This window comes from Talpa occidentalis, unplaced genomic scaffold (assembly GCF_014898055.3).
Source record: "Talpa occidentalis isolate TD23 unplaced genomic scaffold, MPIMG_talOcc4v2.1 talOcc4.15, whole genome shotgun sequence".
Classification (NCBI taxonomy): Eukaryota; Metazoa; Chordata; class Mammalia; order Eulipotyphla; family Talpidae; genus Talpa; species Talpa occidentalis.
Window position 1 is genome coordinate 28,700,151 of NW_023601543.1, and position 22,320 is coordinate 28,722,470.

The following is a 22,320-nucleotide window of genomic DNA, read 5'->3' on the forward strand; positions in this document are numbered from 1 at the left end:
GAACCTTCCTGGAAGAGGAATGGAGAAGAGGAAGGGCATGGGCCTAGATTGGGGAAGGTCACGGAAGTAGAGATGGAAGACAGCCTCGCTCTATCCCTATCCTACCTCAACAAACTATAGAGGTGCCTGACACCCCACCCCCACTGATTTCCTGCTTACACTATGTCTGCTAGCTTCTCTCAATTGCAGCTGTGCCTCAGTGCACAAACCCCACAAACATCCGTCATAGGCTGCAAAAGCACACCAGTGCCTGTCAGATCTGCCTACCCTCCCACATCCCTCACCCTACTGGGACATCACCAACTTCCTTGGATTCCAAGGGCACTCTGGCCACAATCTATGAGTGCTGAACACTTATCTTTCTGCTCTCTGCCCACCTCTTCTTATTTGCTCATCTGGAGGAGACAGCTCGGCTCATGTAAATCCCACAAAGCAGTGAGAAACACTGCAGCTGGCCATGACCCCCTATGTTGGCAGTTTCATGGCATGGACTGACAAACATCACCTGCCCCTCGAAGCTATGCCACCGGGCAGTGGAGTCCCTGTTGTCTCCATCTGAACCACTTGTCGCCCCCAACATCACAGAGAGGAATGCAGTGGCAGAAAGTAGGTATTTATTCTGCATTTGCTGTGGGGTTAGGAGCACAGCAGGTGCCTAATAAAAGTTCCATGACTTCATGAGTACCTGTATCATTTCCCCTAGGCTGCTTCACACACTGCTGCATGATCTCCTCTAGTAAAATGTGGAGTTGTAGGATCACTTCAATGTGAACAGCTCAATTGTTCCAGAGAGCTCAATTATACCAGCCACTCTTCCTCCAGATCTTCAGAAAACCACTACTTCCTTCCTGCTTCTATCAAGTAGCCAAAAGATGTTTACAGAGCACGTGTGCTGAGCTTAGGCCACCGTGTTGGGTGAACTGATACATATCCCTTCCCCCAGACTATGCCCAGGGCCCCTGTGGATGCCTCCCCTCACTCACTACCCTCCCTGGACCCTGGGGTCCTCCCCCTCTAAGTCCTTCATAATGTTGTTCACTCTGAGGAGCAGCAGATGAACAATTGTAACAGGGTGGTCCCCCAAAAAGAGGAAGGTTCCAGGTTTCCTGCCCCACCCAAAAGGAGGGTGGAGCTGAGCAGGGAGAGAAGAAGCTGCAGAGGAGACTGAGGAAGGAAGCAGGATGGAGCCAGAAGGAGACCTGGAGGAGGCTCTTGGAGTCTAGAGACACGTAAAAAAACTGCGCTTGCCTTTTAGTCATGGACTGGGGGACACAGATGTGGGTGAGACCCGTGGGGAGGTGACCATGGCAGCTTTTATCTTGATTTTGATTTTGCTCTTCTCCTTCCGGGCCTGTCTGGTTGTTTCTGACCCTTTCCTGTGGGTCCCCACTGGAAGATGCTTTGGACTTGGGGCAGGCTTTGGGGCCTTGCTCTGGGCCGATCCCATTTGGATGGAGTTTTACCCACGAGGGGACGGGTAACTTTGGGTGCTTGATTTAAAAACTAGATTCTTTGCCTTTCCTGTATTGTTTACTAATTGTATTAAGGTTCCTTCCCATTAAAGTCTCATGTTTTGTGTTAATGCGGCAAATGGCAGAACCCATTTAGAGTAGGCAGTTTTGTGGGGTCTGGGGTGCCCCTCTTCCTGCCCTATAACACAACCACACCAAAGGGAGACCTCCACGGCCAGGCTGGACTCACCAAGGGCAGAGGAATAAGAGCTGAAGCTGTACTTACTGCATCTGTTTCTCCAACTGCCACCTGCTCAGAAAATCGGACCTTCACTGGATTGGATCTCAGCTTGGCCTTCTTAGCAGCACTGATGAAGGCAGATTTGGGGGACTGGAAAAGAACAGAGGGCTGGTCAGTTCTCCATCCCTGGCAAAAACCTGACCTTTGCCATGTCAGAGTTAAGATATCTCAGTACAGGTAGCCTCTGCCTTACTGATCAATAAGCCAATAAATATTGATTCCCTCCTAGGTGCAAGGCTGTGCTAAGTGCTTCCTTGCATGATTGTTATGTTCTGAAAAAGTTGGTTATGAAATGAATTTGGGTAAATTGATCCCATTATTAATGCTCTAGGCCTAGGGGAGTTTGCAAAAATTCTTTAGCAACAACATACACTGAAATTTTATATATTTGGTTTTCTTAATGTGAGATATATCTAAATGGTAGTTTTTATTACATCTGAATACAAGCATCTCAAAGGACTTACAGAAATGATCTTATTCATTTCAGATATATCCTGCCCCTAGGAAGGAGGATCATAAAAATAATATTTTAGATGTGGGAGAAGAGAGGCTTAGTGCTTCAAGATTTATCCACAATTTCTACACTGTTGAGAAACAGAGACATTGGGGATTTTTACCCAGGTCTCCTGGCTTTCTGGTTCTGGGCTCTCCACCACTTCATTCACCCAATTGTATAAGAAATGCCCCAAGGATGAACTAGGCTCTCTAGTTCTTAAAAACACTCCCACAAAGTCAGTAGGACACATGGTTAGCATATGCTGGAGTTTAGCCCCTAGCCAGGAAATGCAGGAATTCTGGGAAGGCCCTCCTCCTACCCCCTGCAGGTCTTTGAGGGCATTTATTTATTCAAATGATAATGGAGGGAGAAACTACTATGCATCAGGCACCAGTTTCAGGTGATCAGGGATTCAGCAAGAAGTCAGACCAGGGGCCTCTCTGGTGCTGCAAGGGGTTAAGCCTCAGCACTATGAAGGTATTACCAGGCACTGCCTCAGGAGTTCGATCCCAGGCCAGGGAGCTATCCACATGGCATAGCAGACCTCTCCTGTCTTGCCCGCTGCTCCCCTCAGTAGTGTATCTCAGTAGATCTGCCTGTTCTGCTCCCCACTCTGTCTCTGGTGAATTCTCTCACCCCCTACACCTCTGGCCTGCACCCCAGTTCTTGTATGCATAAATAAATTAAAAAAATACTCATCTTTTTGAAATCAGTATGGCTTCAAAGTGCAGTCCTATTAGAAAAGCACTGAGTTGAAGGCACCTTAGTGGTCTCATCCTGAGAGTTGGGGACAGTTTGTGGGCAGCAGACAATAAAGCACAATGAAATCCAGGGCTAGAGATTGTTGCAAAAAAGTGATTACATAATTGTTTATTCATGGGAGTCAAGAAATGTCTCTGTGTGTGTCCCAGCCTGGTGCTCAAATCCTGGGTAGGGCTTCAGGCTGTGGCAGGAGCAAAGGAACGGGGAAAGCTAGAAAGATCTATAGCATGTTCAGGCAGCTTGACTCCATGTCCACAATAGTCCAAATTTCTACCTGAGGTGCCAGAAACAGGAGGCAGGTGAAATCTTCATTCTCTCCGACAGTCACCCACTCCTTTTTCTGTATCACCTGCAACTGGAGGCCCCTCTGCACTATGTGGAACAAAGCATCTCTAGAGACCTGAATGGGCCACAGAGTCCACTCACTCTTCATTTTTATATGTGGAACAGAAGCCTGGGAAGAGGATATGATCTACTCAAAGTATCACGTATGGTAGTGGAACTGAAACCAGAATCCAGATTTCCTGAGTCTAAAGGTGGAAGTCCATTCTTGTCTTTCATCCACTGATTCTGGATCTGGTTCTACATTGGTCCTATTAATGGATCTGAACATAGGAAGGACCCCAACTGCTATCTTTTATGTATTCACATACGCGTAGGGGATGGACTCCTTGTTCTCTCTATCAAGAGTGCAAGATTAGAGCCTGTCCTAGAGATTCCACTATAAACAAAAGATTCCGATATTTATAGGAACAGAGTCATGAAGGAGGAAACGGAATTGCCAATCTTTTCAGGGGTAAAAATCATTTCCGGTGTCTGATTTAGAGTTATTTTCAGCTTGTTTGTGCCTCATTCCTCATTGACCCTTGTCCTGCTGGTCTCTAAGACTCCATCCTATTCTCAGTCTCCAGCCTTAATCGTTGATGGTGACTCACTCATTGCCAGCTGGTCTCTGCCAAATGTCACGGAGTCACATCTAGCCTTGTGCTTAGACACAGGTGATGCCTGCTTTTCAGTGCAACACAAGGGGCTGTCAGAGGTCTCCCAATCCCAAAACGTCCTCAAAACTCAGCTATGGGGCCTATTAAGGTGACTTATTTGAATTAAAATATGGAAAATTGGGAAGGACGTGGTCAAAATGCAAATGTGGTACCGGGGAAAAGCAAGGAACATGCTTAAGGAGCCAGTCGACTATGGCCCCTATTTTTGGGAATAAAACTTTATCAGATACAGTCATGATCTTTATTTACGTATTGTTTATGGCCATTTTCTCTGCTACCATGTGTGGTCTACAAAGACTACAATATTTACTATACAGCCTTTTACAGAAAAGCCTTGCCAACCTTTGCACTAACTCATTAGCACACACTCACTCACTGTTTCTAAAACTGGCCTGATAAGAAACAGAGGGGAGTGCTTGTCAAAACCCAGTTTTCTAGACCCCCACCAGACTTCAGAAGTCAAAATGTCTGTGAGGCTAGGGGTAGGACCTAGGGATTTATATTGTTGAAAATATCCTAAACCATAAGGCATAGATTAATTGATCACCTTAAAGCTGGGATATCTGAGCTCTTCACTGACCCCATTTTCCCTCTAAGCATCTGGGAGTCTCATTTTGCAACAGGCACCCTTTCTGGCTAAAATGAATTTTGGCTTGAAACACGGGACTAGAATTGCTAAGTACCTCCGGGGCCACTGCAAGCCCCTTGAAGTAAATATGAAGCCAGCAGTTCGGTGGAATAAGCAATAGATGAGAGAGCCTGCCTCTCCCTCAGGACTGAATTCAGCAGCTGGTGGCTTTTCTGACCATTTTTAAATTTGGTGGATCTATTAGTACAGATTTTTGGGGCTGTGTTCAGTCATGTCTTGGCCAAAGTTGGGTATATGGCCAAACATTTTGGTGCATGATAGGACCCCATTTTGATAACCACAAAGGGGATTTTAAGGGGATGGAGCTCAGGTCTCTGAAACTCTGATGCCAGCCTCCTGATTCTTTCTGCTGGCTTGTTGTCTTTGACACCTGAGCCTACTTACAATCAATTTCCATAGCAACCACTGTGCGAGCCTGAGACAATGGTAGGGCCATCTTGATTCCACCAGAAGGCTGATACAGGACCCCAGGAGCCATCCTTCTTGCACTTGGCATGCCTAAAGGTGACTACGATCTCTTTCCAGCTTCCAAGCCCACCCATGTCACTCATGCCCCTCATTTCTCACCTATGAGGGTGGCTCCCTAGACACAGAGTTTCTTATCACTTCTGTGCCCACCTTCTTATGTTGTCTCTTCCCATCCATGCACTTCAGGGTTACCATGTCTATCTTTTTTAAAAAAAAAAAAAAAAGATTATGCATACAAGAGCTGGGGTACAGGCCAGAGGTGTGGGGGATGAGAGGATTCACCAGAGACAGAGTGGGGAACAGGACAGGCAGACTGACTGAAATACACTGCTGAGGGGAGCAGCGGGCGAGTCAGGAGAGGTCTGCTGCGCCATGTGGGTTGCTCCCTGGCCGGCCGTGGATCGAACTCCGTGCTGTAGAGGCTGCGGATTGCTTCATAAGTTGCATTTTAACCTCTTGTGCCACCAGGGAGGCCCCCCCAATTGTCTCTCGGCTCCTCGAAAGGCTGCTTCTAAACCCTAGAACAAATTTTACCTTGAAATTCTACCTTCCCCAACTCCTCCATTCCCCTTTCTGGATTTCCTATAGTACTCCTTGTTAATCCACACTGCCATCACTCATCTCTTCAACCAGGTTGTAAAGGAAGAGATGGCATTTTATATCACTATGTCGGCCCCTAGCACCAAGCACAGAGTAGGCACAGAATAAGAAATAGTAATTGAATGCCTAGGGTAATAAAATTAATTCATCAATTCAGTAAAGATGGTTTGAGCAGATACCATCTGCCAAGTACTATACATCCGAGAAGCTCTGTGGAAAGTCAGTTTTCTGCATTAGTTCCCATTGTGTCAGCTTCTTGTTTTGGGGCAGGTGGCTCCAGGTAGAGGGGATTCAGACTTTTTAGGTATAGGCTAAGTTTTCAGAATCAGAAAAGTAGAATTTCACTGGAAGGGACTGCTTGCTGTATTGGGGCCATTCTTGGTCACAACCCAGTACTTTACTTATTTAAAAATACTTATTGAGGACATACTGTGTATCAAGGTCTAAGGGTACCAAGATTAATATGCATTGAATCATGAGGAATGTTGGTCAAAGATTAAGGAACACTCTTGCTTAAATGTAGGCTTCATATGTGGTTATCAATGCAATATAGTTTGAGAGGCCCTGGGAAAAGACCCCATGACTTCCTAAAATATCCCGCAATGGTCAAAGTCAGTCCTTTAAATGAAAAATATTATCTGAAAGAGACTACATATTAGGTCAGTAGTTCTTGATTGGTACATAAAAATTATTTGGGCAACCCTTTCAAAAGACCAATCCCTGTGCTCCCTCCCCAGAGTTTCTAATTTAACTGGTCAGGGATGGAACCCAGGCAATAATCTTAAGAGCTTCACAGATGGTTTTACTGTATTGGCAGGATCTAGAAACACTGTGTTAGACCATTAGCAGACAGAGAATATAGGGGCTGGAAGGATCCTTACAGATTACTATTCCAATGTGTCCCAAATTCTTCAGAACATCACAATCACCCGTGGTTGCTATGAAAAATACAGATTCCTGGGCTGCATCCTGGAATGATCAGGAAATTGATGTTTGGAAGAAGAGGTAATCAAGCTTTATAATGTGACAAGAGTTTGGTTAAAAGGCACCAGTCTCTGCAAGGCCATGAAATGCCAAGAGCCTGCTGAAGACACAGTAATGGGTGTGTGATGCAGGGGCTATATCACCGAATACACGCTGGAGGTCTTCAAGAAACCTTCACTACAGTTCAGAGAGAAGATCTCAGTAGACTCTTGTAATGGTAGTTATGTTCTGCAAAGTCATCTGGAACACTGAACTAATGAATACTGAAGAGTTGTTCCGAGGGGAGTACGTGTGTGTCTCACATAGATTATTATCTTAAATTCTAAACTCATCTGGTGGGTTCTAGTTTCTTTATTACACCAGGAGAAAATAAGGTTTTGAAGTTTTTAGTGATTTGCCTTAGGCCATTCCAGTAACTGGTGTTAGAGTTGAGATTCCAACCCCTTCCAATTGGCCCCAGAGATGAAGCTTCTTACACTACACTGCACTGCCCCCTACTGTTTCCATCCTTGGGACACCTCTGTATGACAGCTGCAACAAGAAGCAGACCTTCGTCACATTTTTGGGACTCAGTTGGGAATAGGTACATTGGGCAATTCAAAATTTTCAAGGTCTGTGCATGGCCGCAAATGATCAGAAAAGCACTATGAGTTTTGATTTTTGTGTTACAAATACATTTTAGGGAGTAGGTGAATTTGCAAGTGTGGAATCTATAGGTAATCAAGATCGACTGTGTGCGTGCGCAAGGCTGACGTAAAGTTGGAATATGCTGCTCTGGTCATACCTATTATAAAATGTTGAGGGAGTCTTTCACACTGACTGCTAAGCAGTCACCCCCCTGAACTTCCTGGGTGCTGCCTGACCTCTCCCCAAGTACCTCTTTGCAAATGATCAACTAAAGGGTTAACACCTGGTGCAATTAGGGGGCTCCAAGACTCTGCTCCAGTGTCTATGGCTGTTTTATGTTTTGACTGGCTAACCCCAACTATACAGGTTGTTAATTGTTTTGACTGTCACCCCTGTGTGTACATGCTCATTTCTTTGCTCTAAGGGTTTAGACAGCACAAGACCAATAACTAGAATTTAAGTTCAGTGAGGGTAGGGACCCTATCCGGCCTGTGCACTGCTCTATTCCCAGCCTAGAAAAGCACCTAAAATAGTAGCCATTCAATAAGTGTTTGATGAATGAATGAATGAATGGATGGATGAAAATGTCCCACTGAGGTTAGTCAAAGGTATTTGGAAGACAGGCATCTCAAGCCAGATCTTAAAGGAAACAGACATGTATTAGATGAGATGTGAGTTTGTATAAGGACAGAAGTCCACAAGGCGGTAAGAACTAATAATTGTACAAAAATGGAAAGAGAGCAGCCTGGCTATAGTAAAAGGGTCTTAGGATGGGCCAGGAGAAGGCAACAGAACTAGGAGATGAGGGAGAGGGAGAGATGGGGGCCCTGGGATGGGGAAGTTGGGAAAGAGTTCAGGAGCATTATTCATTCTGCGTCTAAGTTTGGACACTTGAGTTTAGATTGCTCTGATGGATGGAAGTTGTGTTTCCCTTATTCCTTCAACAAATATTCATGGAGTGTCTACTCTGTACTAGGTGCTGGACATACAACAGTGAACAAAACACAGTCCCTACCCTTGTGGGACTGACATTCTAATGGGCTAGATAATAAATATATCTAAACATGGTATTTCACTGGAATTGGTAAAATGGTACAGCCACTTTGGAAAAATAGCCTGGCAGTTTCTTAATAAACTAAACATGCACTTAATATATGACTGAGCAATTGCACTCTTGGGCACTTGTCCTGCACATGGATGTTTATGGAAGCTGTATTTGTATTAGCCAAAATCTAGCCTCAAACCAGATGTTTTTAAATGGGTGGATGACTAAAACTGTGGTACATCCAAACCATAAATACCATGGAATACTGCTCAGTAATAAAAGGGAATAAACTATTGATACATCTAACAACCTGGGTATCTCAATGGCAGTATGCCGAGTGGGGAAAAAAAATCCCCAAAGATTACATTCTATATTCTCTTATTAAAATATTCTGGAAATTACGAAAATGCAGGTAAGGAGAATGCATTCGTGCTTTACAGGACTTGGGGTTAGGAGGGAGGCGTGTGTGGTTATAAAAGGGTTACGTTTGGGTTTTTTCAGTGATAGAAATATCCAGTATCTTGACTGTGTTGGTGGCTACATGAACTCACACAGGTGACCGATTGACTTTGAACTATACACACACATCAAGGTCCTGCTTTGGAGATGATACTGTAGTTATGCAAGATGGAACTCGGGAGAAATAGAGCAAAGGGTATACAAAGATGTCTCCACACTAGCTTTGTGACTTCCTATGAATCTATAATTATTTTCAAATAACTAAATTATGTTTAAAAATTTATTCTGGTGGAAAAATTAAGCAGCATTAGGAGACAATGACAGGTTGATGCTATCTTAGAAAGGCAGTCATGGAAGGATTCTACAAGGAACAGAGATTTGAGGCGACCTAACTAACAAAGTTACCCACAATGGGTCTCCGAGCAGAGGCTGTAAATTATAACCACACAAGCATGTTTTTAGGGGAGAACGGGTGGCCACATTCACGACAAAAGATTGAGGAGTGAAGACTGATGCTCAAGTGCCCGTTAGGCAACAGCACACAGGGACAGAGGGGCTGTTACGTCCACCGAGGGGTGAGGCTTGCATGCTCAGAGGCAGGGGAATTGTGATTGAGCAGAATTTCTTTTGAGAAAGGCCTAGCACTTTGGGAGTGAGCATGCACAAGTGCCCATGTGCTTGTGGTATATATGTGCATTTGTGGGTGTGTGTGGTTCACAATGACATAGAAGAAGTCTGGGCCCTTGAGGAGAGGCAGTTAATGCCAGAGCTTGATTTGAATCCCACCCCTCTGACTGGTGAACCTGTGCTATGCACCTGTGCAATATCCCTGGCTTTGTAAAGAAATGTCGTCTCTCTGGAAAATCTTTCTCACCTTCTCTGTCTAGGAAAGCCCAGCCCATCCCTCCTTCAAGGTCGAACTCAGGTGCAGCTTCCTCCAGGATGACTCCCCTGACTTCATGTATCCAACCCCAACTGTTGTGACCTCTCCTGTGGCTATGGAATGGGGTTTGGACATCAGTTCTGTGGTGTAATGGGGACATTGGGAAGGTACAGATAGGCTGGAGGTGGAAGGAGGGTTCCAAGTTTTGCCCATGAAGTTTTGCACCTGAGTTTGCACATTTGAATTAAAATTTCTAGAAGGTTATAACTGAGTAATGGACACTGGGTCTTCTGATTCCAATTCTTGAGGAGAGAGGCCTGGAGATCTTCACTTTTTTTTTCCCCTTGCCTCATTCCCCTCAAGATCTTCATTTTAAATAAGCAGTCTTGATTATTATTAGGCAAGTTTGGGGAACATTATTCTAGTCTAAACCCTTCAATTTACTAATGTGGAATATAGGTTCAGAAAAGGAAAATGACTCACCAAAGGTCATATAGCCCGTTAGTGACTGTACCAGAACAAAGATGAACCTGTTCGTCCAACTGTACCTCTTTAACAACTTTATATTAAAGTCCTTACCTATGGTATTGGATTGCTTACATTTTCATCCATTTAGTAAATAGCTGTGCGAATGAATGAACAAGATTAGCACCCTACCTTTCACAAAAACTGTATGGGAGTTGGACACTGTAAAGTAATTTTTGATGGAGCACAGCAAAAAAGAGGTAGAAATTATCTCTGGAACAGGGATCATGGGCGGTGCAAGTAGGGTAAAGCAGAGGGCACAGGGCAGAACATAGTACTGTATGGCCCTTCAAAACTCTCAAGCCTTGGATATGAGAGTACACAAGATGTTCAGAAATTATTCTTTGAATTCACTCCTTGGCTCACAATTTCTTGGTCATAGTCTCTCCCCCCACCTCTTGTCCAGTCAATGTCCCTTTCCAATATGATGTCCTCTCATCTCAGTTAGGAAGAAGGGCGGGTGACAAAAAGGCTCACTCACCTGATGAGTGTGCAGAACTGTAAGAACGATGAATTCCTTAGCACTCCTACAGAGAGAAGAGGGAATAAGACAGTAGTGTATCATGCACTAGGTATTCATCTAGCACAAGAAGCAACACCAGAATTTTCCCTGGGCTGCATTCAGGTATATGGATTAGGACAGAGGGCAATCTGAATATTTGCATCATGGTCTCGCCTCCATGTGGTGACTGATATAAACCATTCATAAAGGTTCACACAGGCAGCTGCTAGACAGTATTACCATTACCGCTGGGGTTGTCATTTTTCAGAACTTCTTTTTATATTCCTTCTCACATTCTCTCTGTAGAAATCACCAAATCATTGGAGCAATTTTATTTGTAGACTAGAAAATTCTCAAGGAAAACTAAAGGCCTAAATTATGGAACTCAAAGGGCACACAGTCAAAGTCCTGGGAAGCATGTACCACGATTATTGGCAATTTGGTATTTAAGCAAGAGGATAAATTCAGAGGAAAAACCCAAAGGAGGTCATTTGGTCACCATGACTCATACTCAGCAGATTTTTTTTTAATTGAAGGACCAAAAAATGAGAACCGGGGAGCAACAGATGGAAGTCAAGCCTCTCCAGATAGCAAGTATTCAGAAGAGTTTCAAAATTGACAAGAATTATGCTAATGATCAAACAGGTTGTGAGGTATGAAAATCTCTCCCAGGAACACACAATCCTTTGAAAGAACTCAAAAAAAAATGGAAGGAGTTTGCCTTGAAGGAGCTTGCCCTCTCCTTGCTGATATCTTTCAGATGTTTCTGGAATAAGGATACGCAAGAGACAAAATGTCCTTGATACTGGGTATTCAAGAAAGGCCAAGACCCCCTGCTCCTATGTGATCATTTTCCATACTCAGTGAAGTGAAATCCAGGGATGAATCAGTCCCAGGAGCTGGGAAGCACCCAAGGAGAGGAAAGAGTTGTGTTCCAAGGAAAACACTAGGGGAAAACCTGACTCTTGAATAGGGCTGGGGCAGAGTATAAGCCAGATCATGTGACTCATCTGCTCCAGCCCCTGCCAGGTCTCCCCACTTTGGCAAAACAAAGCCAAAGTCCTTAGAACGGCTACAACTCTCCCCCTACCTTATCTATTTCACTCCACACACTGGCATCTCCTCTTCCCAAACATGTCAGACACATTCCTGCCCTAGGGTCTTTTCACTGGCTCTTCTCTGTCTCCAAAACCCTCACTTCCTTTAAGTTTTTCTTCAAATGTTACCTTCTCAATGTGGCTGACACTGGCATGCTATTTGAAGTTGCACTCTATACCCTACACCCAGCATCTGATCCTCTTTACTTTCATCCATTTTCTATTCAATAACATTCATCACCTGCTAGTATACGGTGCCATCACTTATGTATCATAGTTATTGCTTATAATGTAAATAGCAATGGGCAGGCATTTTCTGTCTTATTCACTGCTATATATTCAGTGCTTAGAACAGTGCCTGGTGTGTATTAGATACCTGATAATAAATATTGATTGAATGAATAAATGAATAACTCATTCACCCCTGAGCTTATCAAAAAAGTGAATTCTGTCTTGACCCTGAAGAGCTCTGAACTCCCTCACAAAATTGGGCTACCTTGTTCTAGGGTTCAAAGATAATCTACTAGAAGCAAAGACTTCTGAGAAGTTAGGCTAAAAGTACCCCAACACACACTGCGGGGCTGAAAGAATGCACCCATATTACTGTGGTGGTGAAGGGTGGGAGAATGCAATGGACAATTGAACTTGGAGGAGACAAACTAAAGGTTATTAGGGATCAGACACATTCCAAGATACAGAACTTGGTGGGAAGCATGGAAGAAAGACATGCTCTGGACCTCAGAAAGGAACACTCAACCCCGCCAGGGCTAGTGGGAGGTACTGTTGCGTAAACAGGGTGCTAAGTCTGCCTGTGAAGGAGAGGGAGGCACTCTGGGGGCAGGTGGAGAACAAGACAGACTAGTGAGATGGAATCACTTCAAATCAAGAGGGGCTGAAGGAGATGAAACAGACTACAAGAAGCAGAGGGAGCAGGAGAGATAGCGCCCATGGTTTCATTTGTTGGAGATAGTCAAGGTCCCCCAAACTAGACCATGGAATCTAGAGCCTTTATTTCTATCTTCTCATTCTCTCATTCTTTATCAACACATCTATGCAAGGGAGTGTACAGGTGGTGTGTGTGTGTATGAGGTAGCTGTGTGTGTACTTTGCATACTGTGTGTCTATGTGATATGTGGTATACATAGTATGTGTGGTATCATGATATGCATGGTGGGGTTTGTATATAGTGTGGGTGTGGTGTGCATGGTGTGTGTGGTATAGATGGCATGTGTGTGCATGTGTGTGGTATGCATGGCTTATGTGTTGTGAGTGGTGTGTGTGCATTTGTGGTGTGATATCCATGGGGTGTGTGCATGTGTATGGTGTGTGTGTGTGATAGGTATGGTGTGTGAAGGTATGTAACATCTGTATGGTATAGACGGTGTGTACGCATGTGTGTGTATGGTGTGTATGTGGTGTGCATGTTGTGGATGTGTGTGCACCTGTGGTGTGTGGTATGATATGCATGGTGCATGTGGTATGTGGTGTGCATGTTGTAGATATTGTGTGTGCATTTGTGGTATGTGTGGTGTGATATGCATGGTGTGTAGTATGCATGGTATGAGTAAGGTAGAGATGGTGTGTGTGGTATGCATGTTGTAGATGTTATACTTGCATGTGTGGTATGTGTGATAGGTATGGTGTGTGTGGTATGCATGGTGTGTCTATGGTATAGGTGGTGGTGTTCGTGTGTGGTATGCACAATGTGTGTGTATAGTGTGCATGTTGTGGGTGGTGTGTATGTATGTGTGCATGTGTTGTGTGTGTGGTACGCATGGCGTGCGTGTGGTATAGATGGGAGTGTGTGTGTGGGGGGGTGCATGTTGTGGATGGTGTGCATGTGTGGGGTACAGTGGTAAGGGAGGGGAAATGATGTCAGTGTGATTACCCCCATGTACAGGTGGTGGTGGTGCCTGTACACTCCTGTCCTTCTCTCACCTGCCCCCATCTAGGCGGCTATGTCACACACACCATAAGCAAAATCTACGATGGCAGGTTCCTGTCCTTAGCCCTCTGGCCAGGAATTTGGATGTGCTTCTCCTTGGGATTTTGGGGTGTGGCTGTGGAAAGGCGGGAAACTCTGTCTTTCTCACACTGTGCTTCTCTCAGTGTTCCTTTAATGGCTTGCTTGGTTCTCATCGGTTACTTGGTCTGTCCTACTGCACAGTAAGTCAAAATCCAAAGGGTCTGGGTGAGGGGGGTAGTTGGGTAGAGGGAGGTGAGGTGAGGCTTTCACAGCAGCCTCCTGTGGGCTTACTTGGCTGCAGAAGTCTAACCCAGAATGTGGAGAAGGCCCCCGGGGATCCTGGAGGGCTGGCCCCTGAAGTCCTGGGTAGCCAGGAGCCCTGACTAGGCTGCTCTGCCTGCAAGGGCGCCTCTCTTAGGGTCAGGGAGGACAGTGGTAGCCCCGTGGGACAGTGGAAGGGGTACTGCTCAGCTCCCTGCCAAGGCCCAAGAGGCCCCTGTTACCTGATGAGTTCTATGAACCTCTCCCTGGGGGCTTCACTCACGTCTTCCTCATTAATAGCCACAATCTGGTCACCAGCCAGGAGCTTGTCCTCAGAGGGGCCTCCTGCAGAGGAGAGGAGAGAGGAGTGAGGGCTTAGAGCCACTGCTGGGAAAGCACAGGCCTGGGCTGGAGTTACCAGTGCCAGTGGGAGCTGAAGTGCATTGAGGGTTGCAGGACAAGGTGCAGGTGCAGGCGGAGTGGGGTGTTGGAGGAGCAGGAGCGCTGGTGGAGCTCTTGGCCACGGCTGCCAATGGCAGCTGTGGGGCAGAGAACTGAAGGAGAATGGAGTGGACCTCCTCTGTCTGGGAGTGGTGTGGTAGCAAAAGACCCCAAGGCCAGGTCTGGTCCTCAGATGAGCTTAAAGCGCACCCGGCTGGCTTGGTTCTGAAGAGGAACAGACTTCCATTTCACTAGGAGGGATCTGCTTAGGCACAAAGAATGACTTCCAGAGTGCTGGAGGTGCTGCAGGGAATGAAGGGAGGGGGAGGAATCTTCTTACTGAAACATAATTCACTGGTCTGGAATGATCTAGGCATCTCAGGGGGATTGACTAAAAGACCCCAAGTGTTTACTTTATTCCCCACACTGAGAGATGCTGCCCTCCAATACACGAAGGGAAGAAGGCACAGACCCTCAATCGCGGGCTGTCAGCAATCTGCCTCTCTCCTTCCCACGTCTACTGTCCAGGTTAAGAGAGCAGACCTGTCTGAGGGCCCTACCTTCTTGGTTGGGGCAAAGGGTGGGGTAGAGGAGTGCCATGGAGTGTATACACTACCTCCTGTGTTTGGTAACGATTTATTTGGAGAAAAGCTTTCCAGAGATTCAGGGAGAAGAAGAGGTCAGAGCCAGTCTAATTGAGACCCAAAAGAAATATTTCATGACATGTTCCACTCTCACACCGTCCTTGACCCTTGCTGTGCCCACTTTAATGGGTCATATGCCAATTGCCCCCTCTCTCTGCCCCAATTCCAAGAACGTGGACAGAAAGCAACAATGCTACTTGAATACAGCTTGATGGCTCTGGAGTGTGTGCCAAGGCTGTGCCAGCTGAGTCAGCAGGATTCACCACTTGAAGTGCAGTGGCTCTCAACCCACTAGTCTGTGGACAGGACAGTGACTTCAGGCGAGGAGAGCCTGGTGGTGAAGAGGTTGTCTGCAGCCAGCTAGACCTAGCCTCTAATCCCACAGCTGCAATTCTCTAGCATGACCTCGGAAGACACATTTCATCTCAGTGAGTGTGTCTTTCCTCATCTGTAAAATGGGAAAATAACAGTGCCCATATGACATAAGGATGTTGAGAGAAGTGAGATGAATGGACAACACTTCAGACAGCTTATTGATGTTGGCAGGAATCAGATAAATGGTAGACAATTCCTTCAACTCACTACATTCCTTCAATCTAGTCCTGCCCCGATGCTGATTTCTAGGCGGAGGTCACTATTTTTTCTCTTCCCACTATCCCTTCCCTTTTAATGGAAGAGCTCCTCATGGAACTCAGCCTCCGTCACGAGCCTTGGCTCTGTCATGGCAGTGGTCACATTGATCTACTACTACTGCTGCTTTCACGGAATGGTTTGCTGGCTTGCTCAAGCATAATGTTCCTCTCTAGGATACATCGTGTCTTTTCCTAGGATATCAAAGCAGAACCAAACAAGCCCTTTGCATTCCGGAGCCACCTGGGCTGAAGGCAGTTCTGCAGATCAGCCTGTCTTTACAGGGCTGTGCCTGCCAGCCCCGGGGCTTTATGTGGCTCTCACCTGCAGGGTTCCTTCTCTCCTCTCCTCCAGCCCTCCCTCTTCATTCTTATAGCGCTTGCAGCTGAACCCCTAGTGTAGGCCTGGGGGCTTCCTAGGGCCCTGTGAATGCTGTCTCCTGTGGAGCTGAAGCAGGGGCTCATGGTGGCCTGTGACAAAATTTTATCTGGTGCCTCTTTCCCGAGACAAATTTGCTTTCTGATCAGAGACTCAAAAACCTTTTGCCAAACTGCATGACTGGCTCTGGAGCCTTAGGTCGGCCACAAACTCCTGTACTGAAATGTTGTTTTCTCTATGCCCTCTAGTTGAAGAGTGAGCTCACAAAAGCTCTTTTTTCTTTTCCTTTGAGGATTGCAAAATTCATCAAATTTCTGCAAGACCAGTTTGTACTCCGGCTGCTCCTCTTGACTGAGCGAGAAACTGTTGTAAACATCTAAAGCCTCAGGCCCAGCAAATCAGGAATAAAGCTCCTTTCCGTCTGTCTTTTCTGTCACTGCCTAACAGATCTGGAACAAAACAATGCTTCAGTCCTTTCCCCCTTCATTCATGATGCTGCCACGGTTCAGGTGGGCCTTTGGCTGGTGCCCTCCCACGTGGTCCCATTCAAACCGCGCTTCCCACGCTAGCCAACGTCAGACGCAAATCCTGGCTCTGCTTCTGCTGCATTCTACCTCAGTGACCCTGCACGAGTCATTTCCTCTATGCCTCAGTTTCCTCATTCATAAAATGGGAGATCACTTACCTTACAGGTTTGGCTGTGGGGGTTAAACAAGATGATGTAGGTACTTGTCAAGGGCAGCTGTTGTTCCTGCCACTGTGTATTCAGAGACTTCATTCTCCTTACCCACCCCCCCCCATACCCCTCACTGGATCTTGATTCCAGTCTTCAATGGCTGAGCTATTTCATGAGCATGTTCCACTCTCCACTGTCTGCTGGTTAGATTCTTGGGGCTAGGAACTGTGTCTTGAACTCCCCGCCAACCTGGATAGGCTTAGAGTAGGCAATCTATAAATACTTGTTGAATTGAACTGAATAGGTATTTCTCATTCAAGGCAGCACGGCTCTTCCATGAAGGTTCTACTCAAAGGGAAGCCTTATTAAGACCCAGACCCTACCAAGCCATGAACGGCGGCCTCTGGCTTGGCCCCAAGCCACCTCCATGGTTTGTGGTGCTCAGTCTTAAAAGACCAGCTCCCTCACAGTTATTGGCTGGCAAGTCTTCACCCACTCTTCATGAATTCCTGGGCAACACTGTGTACTCGGGAGCTCTGCTCTCTGGGAAGATGTGTGGGTGTTGGGGGATAAGAGCCAGGGCCAGGGGGACACTCTGAGGGGCACCTACCTGGCCTCACAGATCGCACCACCACAGGCCTCTCACTGCCGGCCACGAAGCCAAAGCCATATATAGGGTCTCGGTGAATGGTCACTTGTCGCAGCGTCTCTGCTGGCAGCTGCTCACATTCCATAGCATTTGCGCTCTCTTCCTGCATCACATGACTGGGGGAGGGGGAAGATGGGAGCAAAACAAGACGCAAAGGCACCTAAGCCTCAGAACCAGTGGTGAGGGACACCCATCAGGGTGTCGGCCCTGGCACCCAGGAGTTCACGAGCTTAGCTTCCTACATCCTTTGGAACCTGCAGAGGTGACGACCATCTCACATTTCAGATTGGAGAAAGGGGAGTCTAGGAAGGAAAAGCCACTTGGCTACAGGGCCAGAGCCAACAGAGGAGACTGGCGCCACTGAGGCTGTCATTCAGACTCAGTCTTTTCCTCCAAGAAATTGGGGGCGCTAGCAGGCACCTGAAAGCAAACGTGTTATTCCAATGGTTAATTGGTATGACCCCCTCGAATTGGCTATTAACTCCCTAAGGGAAACCCAAACCCTAAGGGAACAGAGCACAAAACAAGCACATTAGTGGGGAAGGAATGTGAAGTCATTTCAGAATTTAGAGCATCTTCATGAAGTCCTTGTGCAATTTTAAACTTTAATATCCCTTGGGTTATATATAAAAATAAACAATGGAGATGGCATATATAAACAAATGTGCTAATGTTGAGGACCATTACCTTACACAATTGTAGACAATGCCAACTTCTTTCAGTTAACGGGACACCTGGGAAATGGCTCCTGTGGGCAAGAAGGGGAGCTGTGTTCTGTGGCTACCCACAGACCTGAATCCCAGATGAGCCGGGAGAAGAGAAATCGCTGTCCCAACACCTGGGAGGCAGACCAGATGGTTCTCCTGGTGCCCACAACTTGAGGTACTGAAGCTTAGCAATTACACAAGGACTTTATAAAGGCCCACAGCACGGGCCAGGGAGAGGCGTCCTGGGGGCGGAGATGGGGCTGAGCACAGTATTTCAATGAACAGCCCCGAGGTGAAAAGGAGGGGAGCCTGGGGCTTGTGAGGGCACTGGGCGCCAGGGGCAGGGAAGGAGGTAAAGAGATGAATGACTGGCCCACAGGCAAGGCAGGGCAGGTGGAAGAGAGGGGCCCGGAGCCTTAGCTCTCTGGCTTGGCATCTCTCTGCCCCCTGGCTCCAGCCTCATAGCTGGGGCTTATTCTCCAGGCTCAGTGTGTATGTTCTGAAAATTAAGGTTCCAGGCAGGGCCCTTCAGAACAAAGTACAGAAGGCCAGGTGCTAATTAATCAAACTAGTATAAGTGTTTTAAAAGAAGTGGGAGGTTCTGACACTATGAGAATGTTGTTGACTAGCGGAGAATACCAAATTCCTCGGTAGCAAATGGTTTCAGGCAATTAGGATGTTTATTAGGACACAAATTCAGTAATTAGAGAGGAGCTCTAGGACTATTTATGTGGGGGGAGATTTAGAGTAATTATATATCAAAGAGATGCCACAGTCCTGGGCTTGTCTCTATCATAGATGACCACTGCTCACGTGACCCAGCCACATCGACTCTGGCTGCACCCAAGCTGGTTTGGGGTCTGTTGTCGCTTAGGGAGCCCAAAAGGGCTGCGAGGATGAAGTCAAGCCTCCTGAAGGTGAATTCAGAAACTGGCTCCTTCCCTCCCACACTGGTAAGACAAATGTTTAATGGAAAGTCTCTCAGAAGCTGGAACACGGCTGACCGGTGACCTGGACAGGCACTCCGCCAGGACAGGGGCTCAGTGAAGGTGGCCTCAGGCTGGTGCTTCTACTCTTGGTGGCAGGCAGGAGCTCAGCCTTGAGGTAGCCAGAGAAGATTTCTGCAGCCCTGGGGTGTGCCTTGCCCCCAGGGCTGCTTTGGAATGAGCCCTTTGTCTCCATCACCAGACCTCCTCAGCACTACCAGGGCCTTCTTCCTGGGATGACAGGATGCCAGCTCACTTCCGACAGACAGGGGGCCAGTCAGGGTAAGCCGGAGGGCTAGTCTGTGGCGTGGGGAGCAGGGAGCCAGCAAGGCAGATCCAGGTGCACGGAGAAGCGCTCTGTTGTGTCCCTGAACCCAGAGTGTCCTGGCCACCTCAGCCTCCACTTCGCCGCCTTTTTCTTTATTCGAAGCCGGGGGACACTTCAGTCTCCACTGGGCCTTCAGGCACCACCAATACCGATGAATATAGACATTCCTGGAGCCAGAGGAGCCAATGAGCCGAAAGCTTTTTGTGACACAAGTGTTTTGCTTTACTGTTTTGACTCATATTAAGCCATCAACAAGTATTTATTGAGTGCCTACTCAGCGGTCAGAGCCTCCGGGGACACAAGAGAAGTTATGGGTCTCTGCCCACAAAGAACCTCCACTCTAGGGGGGGTTACAAAAGACAGGTGTACAGTGAACAAGGGATTTAAGTGGTAACCGAGGATAGTATTAGGGTCCAAAGAGGGGTTCTGAGAGAGGGGTAGAGGTTCCGGAAAGGGGCAGGAGGCTGAGGTGGGAACTGGGTGGTATGGCCTGGAAAGGGATGGGAAGGATGAGAAGCCAAGTTTGGTCTATGGGCAGTGCCATCTTCCTGCAGGGGACCCAGCTCTTTCTCCCATAGCCACGGGTTCCTCTCCAGGTATGACTGGAGCACATTAGTCCCTAGGTTGTGAGTTGTCCCTAACTGAGTGGGACTACTTACCCCCAACTAGATGCTCCCCTAATTCTGTAAGTACCCCTGTCCTCACACTATCTGGGTCTTCTCAGCCATCTGTGGTCAGGAAAGAACCCCCTCCATTAGCAGGTAGAAGACCATTTTACAATGCAACTTGTCTTTTCTCTTCTGGGGTTTGCATCTTCCAGTGTCTGCAGCTCAGTCCCTCTGAAATTTGCTAAGTGCCAGAAGATTTGGGAGTGACACTGAAGGCAAGCAGTGATGGATGACAGGAGCTCAGCTGTCCATGGATCACGTGACAGCCCTCTTGGGCGGGGGATAGGCAATTTGACTTTGAAAGATGTTTGGCTTCTGGTCCCTTCAAACAGGGCAACCCTGAACAAAATTATGAAGCAGCCAGTGTTTATGGTCCCTTTACCCTCCCCAGCTTTGTTTCTGGGGCCTGCGCTTTGCTTCTGTTTTTTGCCCCAAAGCACACAATGCCTTCATCCATTCTGCCCCCTTTTTACCCAAGAAGCCCAAAGGGAACACTGCATCCTGTGCCAGACTTGACCTCTCTAATCAGTGACCCAGGTAAAGACCTCATCTCTCTCTTCTGCCTTATGCTAACAGCACTTTGCATTCTTAGATGCATTACTTCATCTGCGAAAGGCTTTCACATCCATTATCTCCTCTAACTGTCCTGTCAAATAAGCTAGGTACTGCACTTCCTCCATCCCAGCCTCCAAGGTAGGTGATTGAAGTTGAGTCCCAAAGCAGCTGGAAGCACAGTAAGGGCCCAGACTCTCAGACAGGGCTCACCATCCTGGCAGCCTCCCTACATCCCCTCGGGGTCCTGAACCTGCTGGCTATTCAGTCTTCATCGCCCCACTCCAGACTCCTGGCCGGGTCTGGATGGCTGGCCTACATCCTAATTAACCTGCCTCTCAGCATTGTTGGGAGAATGAAATGAGATCATGGCTACAGAAGCACTTTGGAAGGTTAAAAGTAGCACACAGATGTAGAGGTGGCGATATAACTGGTAGCATTATTTGGGGTGGCTGAAATAAATTTCATTGGCTTCATACAATCCATGACCTGCCCCATCAACTCCTGGCTTGGAAGAGGCAGTCCAACAACGTATTCCGTCCCCTGGCTTTCCAGGCAGACGACTCTCAGACAGCCTGGCTCCCTGTGGGTGCCCGGCTCTAGCGGCTAAAAGGATCCTCTGTCGCCATCCAAAGAGGGTCCAGGAACTGAAGCTCAAGCTGATGACTGTTGCTAGGCAGGACATGGTGAAAGGACAGGTGAACTGAGATGGATGGATCTGGAGCTGATGCTTTGGCCCCTGCCTAGTGGGCATAAAGGACAGAAATTCTAGCAGCTAGAGTCCCAGGCATCAGCTTCAAGTTCCCCCTCCCTCCTTGCCTTTGGCTCTTTTTTCTTTACATTTGGTTGGCTCCTTGGGGAGTCTTGTCACTCCCCCTCACAACTGGCAAGATTTGGAGCCATGTGGGGCCAATTAGCCCTGTGATTTCAATCACGGGAGCCTGACTCTCCAGGAAGCTCCAGAGGATCCAGCATGGCAGCTGGGCCCCCAGAGATGTCATCTTCTGCTGGTGGCAGAGATGGGAGCTCCATCCCCAGGGCTCTGGAATGGCCTCTGACAAGGAGCTTGGATGCAAACCCTTCTTCTGTAAAGAAGCCCTCGCTGAGACTAGCTACTCCTGATCCTAGCAGCGCTGACCAAACTTGCAAGTGTCTATGCATCATCCGGGGGGACAGAAAAAAATGATCCTGACGCAGTAGGTCTGGAGTAAGGACTGAGTTTCTAACAAATTCCTGGGTGGTACCACTCCACTGATTCACAGACCACAATCTGAGAAGCAAGGGTAGGTGAGAACGCTATGCTCAAGCCATAGGAGAGCCATGATCAGGTGGGAAGGACTCTGGTGCTTTCGTTCAGTCAGGTAATAGCATTGAAGGCCCCAGTCAAAACACAAATACTACCTTGCAGAAAGGACACATAAATTCTTGCAAACGACAGGCTCGCTGACTGTAGTGATTTACCCCGTGAGAGAATAGGGAGGGTTCTAAATGTATATGAAGCAAGACAGAGAAAGCTGCTGATAGGGAAAAGGAGAGAAAAATATGGCTGGGTGGGGCACTGCTGAAGAGTTTTGTTAGCAGAAG

General features: G+C 47.2%; 1 protein-coding gene across 3 annotated transcripts in view; it reads right to left on the reverse strand.

The window, feature by feature from the left end:
* The window catches only part of FRMPD3 (FERM and PDZ domain containing 3), a 126,860-nt gene that overhangs the window by 43,306 nt on the left and 61,234 nt on the right, over positions 1-22,320 (reverse strand). For 2 of the 3 annotated variants that reach the window (XM_054695620.1, XM_054695618.1), the window contains exons 2-5: positions 17,457-17,611; positions 14,320-14,422; positions 10,733-10,778; positions 1,738-1,842 (exon numbers count right to left, since the gene is read on the reverse strand). In XM_054695620.1, coding sequence (XP_054551595.1) covers positions 1,738-1,842; positions 10,733-10,778; positions 14,320-14,422; positions 17,457-17,604 — 402 coding nt within the window. In that variant the 5' untranslated portion in view covers positions 17,605-17,611. Of the gene's footprint in view, positions 1-1,737; positions 1,843-10,732; positions 10,779-14,319; positions 14,423-17,456; positions 18,372-22,320 lie in introns of those variants that run through there. The other variant, XM_054695619.1, reaches the window with a different exon arrangement.